General features: G+C 38.6%; 1 protein-coding gene across 1 annotated transcript; it reads right to left on the bottom strand.

Moving 5' to 3' along the window:
- Window positions 1–746: 746 nt before the first annotated feature.
- Rnf146 (ring finger protein 146) lies at window positions 747–8,860 on the bottom strand. The gene is made up of 2 exons (XM_051164034.1): window positions 8,745–8,860; window positions 747–2,522 (listed from the first exon to the last, which is right to left on the bottom strand). Exons 1-2 carry the CDS (start codon window positions 8,750–8,752, stop codon window positions 1,448–1,450), a joined length of 1,083 nt encoding a protein of 360 aa, XP_051019991.1. The 5' UTR covers window positions 8,753–8,860; the 3' UTR covers window positions 747–1,447.
- Between the last annotated feature and the right edge of the window lie 593 nt (window positions 8,861–9,453).

Genomic DNA, 9,453 nt, shown 5'->3' with positions numbered 1-9,453 from the left:
TACAAAGTAGTGTTGCATTGTGCCCTGGAATTCTCAAACTAATAGTAAAACAGTAGTGTTGATGGGGTTTTAAAAATGAAACTATTAAAGATTCAGGAAGCATCTTTAAAATGTTAATTTTCATTTTCAGCAGATATTATAATGATACATAATTTTAATTTTTGTGTTGCTATCTTTTAATTAAACTAAATAAAAGCATTTGCTCATCTCAGAATTCACTTCTTTAAAAATGTATGTCTAAGAATTAAGTTTTCCTAACCAGTCTCAACAACAGGAAAAAGACACTCAAAGTATTGACTATTTTTAATTTTTGTTGTTATTTTAGCATTCTATTAATAAAGGAAATTACAAGTTCTTAAGGAAAGGATCCCATTTTCTAAAGGAATCATGGACATGTTTTCTCCAGAGACCAATTCTCAGTTCTGTGTTCATCAGTACTCCTACCTTGCCAAGGCAGTCTATTGCATCTATAACACTATGTATATGCTTTCTGTGTAGCCCAGACAGTAGCTAATACCACTGACAGAGACTGGTAAAGGAAATGTAAAATAATGGTACTAGATGCTTGAGAAAGGTTTATCAACCAGCCTTTGGGTCTTCTTAAGATCTTTAAAAATAAACATATTTATTCAAAACACAATGACTGTAGATGCCTCCTCTTTACATACACTGTTCTGAAGAAACCACACTTGTGGTTAGGGACAATTTAAACAGTATACAAACAATTCAAACCCACCTTTTAAAAAGCTCTTTAGCCACAAATACCTAAGTACCTTCATCCCTTTTACAGACTCAAAAAGAAACAAATTATTTTTGATAAACTCTAGTATTTATTAAATTATAAAGTTTTTTTAATCAAAAAGAAAAATGCAGACTAAGAGAAACCTCAAAGTACAAGGACAAGACGGTAAATCTTATGGAAAGAACGACATGAAGTGTTACAGATTCTGAAACAAGGACGTCTCCGCCGCAGCTTTACATTTCTAGCTCAGTAAGACCAACCATAAAGTGTTAGTCATCTAGTTTTCACATGAAGCTTCCTTCTCATAATGATATCAAATCTCTCAGTTGCCAAATTTTAGTAATGATTTTATACCAATCCATGCAGAAAAATAAGTAGTGCAAGAGTCAGATGAGGACCATCAATGCACAGGTACACACTGGCCAAAAGAACCAAAGAGTTAAAAGAAATACACTACAAAGTAAACAGATGTCAAGAAAACTGTCATTACTGACTGAACAGCCCTCAACTATCAACACCCCAACTCCTCACATTAAATAAATTTCAGCGGAGACATGTTAGACATTTTAATTTCAGGTCTGTCCTTCCCATATCCCTTCCCACCCCAACTCCCACAATGCACTGCTAAGGATGAGTATAATGTTATGTGGGCAGAAATTTACAGGTATCCATTTCACCCTTGAGTGTGGTGCTGGAGATACTGGTTTAAACCTCTGTCACTGTGCACTGTCCATCAGGCCTCCTAGATCTGACGTTGACACTCATGGTCCCACCCCCTGCTGCGGCTCGGTCAGTTCCTGATCGGTCTGATCGTTCAGCCACTGTCTGGTTTGCACTTGAAACCAAAAGTCTCTGTTGCGTCAAGGAGTGCTGTGCAACAACCATAGGGGCATCCTCACTGTCACTACTGGCATCTGATTCGGTCTCTTCAACGGAAGTGTCTGGTACTCTGCCAGAAGATGGTGAGTCGCGATCCTCTTCACCTTCACCTCGATGACTCCTTTCAGCTATGCTGTCTCCACTGAGTTGTAAATGAGCAAAAGAGTCTTCCAGAGAAGTGCCAGCATCGGGGGACGGTGTGACAGGGCTGGTTAACTGACCATCCACTGACGTTAGGGGCCGTGTGGAAGACGGCACTGGAAGCTGAACAGTCGCTCCAGTCTGCGCCGATACACTGTCCGCACCATCGGCAGAGCTCTCTCTTGCTAGGTTTACAGTATTAGTATCACAGTCCAGCCTGAGTCCAGCCACTCCCTTCTTTGGTATATCTATTATATCTCGCTTAATCTTCCTGCGACGTCCATGTTCATTTCTCCTATACTGAACCATGTTTTCAAGATCAGCAACATACAGAAATCCAGCAATTAACATTTCTGTGTTCTTTTTACCTTTGGAAAATGCATCTTCCAGCTCCCGACTAGTGCGCTCATCGTACTGCCACCACCCGTTTCTTCCTTCATAATACCAGGCATATTCACCATTGCCTCTACTTGCAGCCTTAAGTTCTTCTGGTGACAACAGGGTTGGCTTATCGAGAAAATCCTCGGGGATCTCTTGTCGACAAAGAGCACATCGCTTCCCAAGCCACGAAGCGCCCTTTACACACAGATAACAGAAAACATGCTTACAGGGCAGACTGACTGGATGAACACACGTTTGCAGACAAATGGCGCACTCGGGAACCGTTAGAGAAGGGGCAGCATTAGAACAGGGCTCATTCGCCTTCTTATTTGCAGGAAGCATATTTATTGTGTGATCGATTTCACCACAGCCAGCCATCCTAAGAAAACAAGGAAAAAAACTGTAATCAGCTTTAAACGCTCCTAATATTTTAATTCACTAGTTCAGAAAATACTCAGTAAGCACCCATCCCATGCAAACCACATGCTATATAAGGAAGATAGAAAAATGAAGAGAAACCAGCAAATCCAAAGTCAGCCTGGAATATATAATGTCCTAATACACACACACACACACACACACACACACACACACACACACACACTCTCTCTCTCTCTCTCTCTCTCTCTCTCACACACACACTCTCTCTCTCTCTCTCTCTCTCTCTCTCTCTCTCTCTCTCTCACACACACACACAGAGAGAAAGAGAGAGAGAGAGAGAGAGAGAGAGAGAGAGAGCAAAACAAACAAGAAGGGAAAGTGAAAGAAAACAGGAAAAACTATATAAAACCCCTTTTCTCATTTGTAGTTGTATCTTGATTCAGGAACCAGTGAAAATTATTTAGCAAAAAGCAACCAAAACATCAATAGTATATCTTAAATACTATTTCTACCCAGCCACAGAAGTTGAGACAGAACTAAATGGAAATTTTTGAAAGCATAGAATCTACTCAAAGTTGGCTTCAGAATCAGCATGAAGAGGAGATGGAAACAGCTAGATTCTTCAAACTAAAATCACAGACAACAGCAATTTTACAGTCTTTCAACTTCAAGTCAGAAATTAGCTCCTAAACTGCCTTTCTGTCTCACTGCATTCAAGACATCCAGAACGCACACTACTATCTGCTCCTGTCGGCTCAATCCATACAGTACCCATTCCACCTTTCTCAAGCCACCAAACGTCAATTATTAAATCACTTCATGTGCTGCTTAACTCAGCCACACTCCTTCCTTAAAAAGCTAATTTTCAGGTAATCCAAAATCTCTAAGGATGTCTTAAATGGTCTGCCTGCCACTTCTTACACCATCTCCATCTCCTATCAAAATTCCCTCTTACTCAGGCAACCAACTGTGCTGTGGACAACCTTCGGTGTGGTCTATGTATTCCCATATAGGACCTTGCAAATGGTTGCTAAAACAAAATACATTTTTAAAAGTAAAACCATGAAAGCACTGTACTGTAAATCAGAAATTTAAGTTTCATTTTTCATTAAGCTCAGATATCTAGATCAACATTTTTTCAATACAAGTGATTTACACATACTGTGTCATTATGAGAAAGTTCTGTCCTGTACTAATGACCAGTGCTAAGAGAGCACAACAGACACCAAATAACAAAGGCTGCAAGCACTCACAGAGAAAGCATAGCATGAAAAAAAATACAGTGAACCAATATTGGACAAGAAATCTAAAAACCCATGTTTGCGTTACCTTTATTAACTACATTCCTTTAGTCATTCAGGGAACCTGGTAGCTTATTAAATTTCCTTACTTGAAAATTATAAGGTTCAGGTAAAATCCAAAATTAATGATGATGATAATGATGATGATGATGATGATGATGATGATGATAATAGTAGTTTCTAAAGTTCTCTGAAAGTTCCACATAATCATGAGAGAAAAATATACATTTCAAGCTGGGCAGGATGGTGCATACCTGTAATCCCAGAACTCAGGGAGGCAGAGGCAGGTGATCCCTGAGTTCAAGGCCAGCCTGGTCTACAAAGTGAGTCCAGGACAGCCAAGACTACACAAAGAAACCTTGTTTTGGGAAAAGAAAGAAAGAAAGAAACAAAGAAACAAAGAAAGAAACAAAGAAAGAAGGAAGAAAGAAAGAAAAGGGAGAAATAAAATGAAAAATATATGTTGCTGTCACAAGAGGAAGGAAAAGAAAGGATTTACCAACTTGGATGTAGTAAACTTATTAATAACCCTGATAACAACTTCGGAGTCATTTATGTAGATGTTGAGGGCTCCTGACCACCTGGAACAGGAGTCTTGAGTGGCTGTGAGCCGCCAGAGGTGACTACAGGGACAGCCAACACATACATGATGAGCCCTCTCTCCAGTCTGGACACTTAGAACTGTGCCTTATTGAGAGAAGTACCTACTAACACCCACCAGGACATTAGCAGTCAGGGCTGCAATCTAAGACAGATAGGACACATGTATCTGCAAGTAGAAATCTAAGACAAATAGGACACATGTATCTGCAAGTAGAAAACCACAAATAGGATGTAGGGAAAATGTGTTTAGACACTAAAAGCAATGAGCAGAGATGAGTGGACGTGAGTTATCAAGTTTGAGGTGAGCAGTTGCGGGGCTGGATGGTGGCAACTTCAGGCAAGTATATACATAAGGGCCCGAATCAAGGAGGAGACTGAGCTAAAAGGTCAGCCAGACTGACAAGTGGAGGTGACAATACCAGAGATTAAAAATCAAGGACCAACTCCTATTTAAGTGAGTGACAGCCTCTCTAAAGCTGCCATGCTAAAAATTGAGAAAGACTATCCTTTGGCTTTCATCACAGCCCAGTCAATCTTATATCCTATTATTCTGCCTTTTCCTATAACACTGGTTTCTTAAAAGACATATGTTTAAAATTATACTGATTTGTAAATTAGATTGCACTCAAAAGAAAGGACACAACACAGTATATGGGAAATAATAATAGAAATGCTTAATGTATACATTATTCTCCAATTCTTAAAGACATTACCAATTAAGCTTCATGTTATTGAAATCAGGAAAGTGTAACTTCTTTCTTCCTTATTAGAAATAAATCAAGTAAACATGTGTCTCACTATAGAAGCTTCAAACTACTTTGTCATGCTTTCAGAGAGCTAATTTAAAACAACAGAATTTACAAGTATTAGCATAGGCTTGTACCCCTCAATCATCACCACCATCTGTCCTTGCCCAACCCAAATGAACTGACGAAGTACAGCTTTTGCTAGGGTCTCAAAAACCTTCATTCCCTGACATTTAAATCAAAGAAATTAATTCTAATGAGATTTCTTTTTCCTCCTGTATGTGTATGTGTGTCTGTATGTGTGTGTGAACATGTGTGGGCTCAGACATGGTCATGTGCACATGGAGACCCAAGGCTGACTAGAGAAGTCAATTGCTCTCCACCGTTTTCATTGAGGCATTGTCTCTCAATGGATCACAGCTCACCATTACGCCTATTCTGGCTAACCAGCTTGCTCTGACAATGTTTTTGCCTTCCAAGTGCTGAAATCACAAGCTGTGTTACCCACCCTGTATTTATTTATGTAGGTACCAAGGATCTGAACTATGGCCTTTCCATTTGCACAGCAAACACTTTATGAGCTGAACACAACAGGCACCAGGGAGCACAAAGGAGGAATGGTCACCTGCAGAAGGGACACATACATCTTAAATGGTAACATGTACATTTTAAGGAGTGTGCAAAAACTAGTCCTCATTCAATCTAAATGAATTCAGACATTTACCCTCAATGCTAAGCTCTTAAACAGATGTTAGGTCACATCTTATTAAGAATGTGATGAAATCTTATTTTAAAGGTTAAAACTGATCCACATATATAATCATCCAGTTCTGAGTAATAAAATATACATGGCTCTTAATGACAGGAAAATGAGTTGGTGACCAAATGAAATGAGTAAGAACAACAGGAAAAACAGGCACAAAACCTTAGGTTACCCAACATTTAAAATTATAAACAGCCTGTAGGAGATTTTAAAAATGTTCAGAGAAGACAGGAAAGTGACATCTCCAAAAAGGCAACAGGAGAGATGTCTGTCAAAGCAAGTAAAGCAGCTGTGCCGCGCAGCTCCACACACTGGCCTGCTGCTTCAACTGTCGGAGACCACCAAGCTTGTTCCCAGTAACTCAGCCAGACAGCTTTATTTCCTATTGCCCCAAAGAGAGCTGTAAAGTTTCTTCAACCCTCTTAGCTATGAAACCCTCTGACTCCTCCTGTTCTCACAGAACTTACACAAGCCAAAGAATCATCAGCAAAACAAGCTGGCCTTGTCCTGTGCCTTAAGGGTCATTCCTCTTGGTTCAGGATGGGATTCTGCCAGCTGTCTGCAAAACCTAACCCCTTAATTTTAAAAAGATCAGTACCATGCTGATTCCTCTAGAACTCTGGCTAGCATCTCGAAATTAATGATCTCCTTTGGCCTTAATATCCTTGGACCCATTCTTTTTGTAAAACCTTATACACTTCCTCAGTTCATCTCTTTCATTTCCTTCCCTTTTGTCTAGTACCCTTCCAATATCAGTACTCCTTCAAGACTACAGGTATTCCTTGTTGTAAACATTATATGCTTGGTCAATACTCTGAGCATCTCACATGTATGGACCTGTGTGACTCCTCACACTCCACATCTGAAAACGCTCCACCTCGGACCTGTACTTCTGATTTGGTATTCCAAAATTCCACCTCAACACACTCTAGGCACCTGATATTGACCATGACTGAAAACAAACTTATCTGCTCCCTAAGTCCTGTGTGTTGTTTTCTTTGCTCCCCACCTTGGATAAATCACTGTTTGTAGTGCTCATTTAAGCCCTGGCCACAACTCCTATAGAGTCTGCCTCTTCATCCCAAAACCTGTCAACTTAGCTCCAGACCCTTCACTACTCTTTGCACAAAATACTAACCTTTCAATATAGACTTGAGTCTTCTCTCTCCCTGGCTTCTCCTCTGCCCAGTTATGCTTACTCATCCATCTCTCAACCTTTAATAGTTTCCTACTGTACACATAATCCAATAGTTCAAGGTCACTGATGCAGCCTTGGCACTGAACAGTTAACGTCTTAGTTCTACCATTTTCCTTTGTGTTAGCACCTTCTAAGTTTGCCTAAAGATAGGAACTAATGTGCTCTTTCTGAACCCAGGTCTGGATTTGCATTCGGTAGTCTGTGTTTTTAAATAAGTGCCCCAAGGGATCACTCTTAGAGAAACATGGTAAACACTGTCCTGGGAAAATGACTTAATGTCTCTATTTCTGTTTCTTCATAATGCTATTCTTATATTTAATAATTAAATTCAGTAACTCAAGGACAATACACACCAGGCACCTGGTAATATACCAAGTATTAACAACTATTCTTTCCTTTAGCTCTGATGGCTCTTCCACTCTTGTATTTACTATCAGTTTCTGATGCTCTCAAGCACCTTGATACTCGGAATTGGTACCCCTTTCTTGTTCTCTTTGCTCTCACTCCTTTACATGATATTTCTTCTTCCTCTCAGTCCAAAAGCATCTCATTGTTATCTCAATATGGCACTTGTACTACCACTTAATTAATATGTCTCATCTAATTTACTAGGCTATAGTGAGTTCACTGATGACTGACATCTAAAAAGGTATAAGCTTAATCCCGCTTCACGTGCACTTCCCGCCACAGGTGTCCAGGAAGTCTGCTCAGCGCTAGGGAGTTTGCCTAACAAGCACAATGCCAAGGCCTAAAATGTGGTCCCTAATCCTGGGGGGCGGGGCACAGGAAACACTATTCAAAATTCACTATTTCCAGGTTTAAAGAAAGTGACTTATAGTGTCATTTTTCTCTTAATCAATTCTCAACACTGACTTAGAATGCTATAGTCATACTTTTAATGGAGTTACCATACTGAAAAAGGTAACAAACTGGTTTCTGTGTCAAACTTTAGAGAATGTAAAATAGTGTCTGCAATAGTTGCTCTGGTCCAGGAATCGCAACCCGGTAATGATCAAGACTGAAAGTCAACAAGGTTTCATTTCCCATGATCTAGAACTATGGTGTTCTGTGTAGGAAATATTACATCAAAATATAATGAACTTTAATATGAACAGGTTCAAGGTTGTCAAATACCTAAAGGCATATTACACAAAGCCTCAGTGACAGAAAAATACAACTAATGAAAATACAAATTAGAGTGAATTGACACAAAAAAATGATGTACTACTTTTTAAATCAGGTATAGTTTTTATTTTTAAAAAATCATTAAATTTCATGAAACAAATTTTTAGTAATTAGTTCTAAAATCCAGAAATCTTTACCTTAATAAAAGCTGAAATGTCTTACTTTAGTTACTTAAGTAAATTATTACACAAAATAAAGGTGGAAAACACAGACCTCCAGCTTTTTAGCCTTATTATAGCTTCCTTATGTAAAAACTGTTAAAAATCTTGATCAAAATCATTTGCTGTGCACAGAATTACTAACTGTATAAAACACTGATAAGTCAATAAAATTTCATTTTGTATAATTAAAAGTAAACACAAGCATTTTTCTCTGCATTTTCCCTACTTAATTAGAGCTGTGACACTCTAGATGCTATGCTTACATTGCCATCACAGATCCCACAGGCACTGGTCATAAAAATAAAACATCTTCTTTATCAGTTGTCATCCAACCTGTAGTGTTTTCTCTTCCACTGCTGGTTCATTCTCTGTGCTGAAAACAAAACATAACAATAAAAAACAGTATCAAAAGCAATCCCTCTACAAACTGGATTAATACATTAGTCAATTAAGTATGACCCTTTGGCAAAATATAGTGGCAAATTTTATTTTAAGATTAAAATAAAAGTGAAGCCAAGGAACAAGGATGCCTTCTTTCATCATTGCTGTTAACATAATGGAAGGTCTAGCGGAGAAAATAGACTGAAGAAGCAATCAAACCATACAAATTAGCAGGGAATAAGTGTTCAAAATGTACATTTTCACTTGTACAGATAGAAAAAAATCCTTATTTTCTCTAAATGAAGAAGAAATTGAATAACCAAGTCCAGCAAAGCTGTAGATTGTAAGTTGTCACACATGTGCATACACACACAACCAAAAACAAAACACTAGTAGTGTGTTCCTATATAACAGCAATCAACAAGGAATCAAAGGAAAATCCATTTACAGCAACACTGAAAGTAATAAATTTGTTTTGGACTGACAACCAAGACTTGCCTGAAAAGTGATAAAATATTACTGAAGTAAATAAAAGAAGGCTGAATAAATGAAAAGGTAGCCAGTGTTCATAAACTGGAGGACATGAGAAGA

This window comes from Acomys russatus, chromosome 21 (genome assembly GCF_903995435.1).
Source record: "Acomys russatus chromosome 21, mAcoRus1.1, whole genome shotgun sequence".
Taxonomy (NCBI): domain Eukaryota; kingdom Metazoa; phylum Chordata; class Mammalia; order Rodentia; family Muridae; genus Acomys; species Acomys russatus.
Note: the sequence above shows the minus strand (reverse complement) of the source record. Positions and strands in the feature narration are given on the sequence as shown.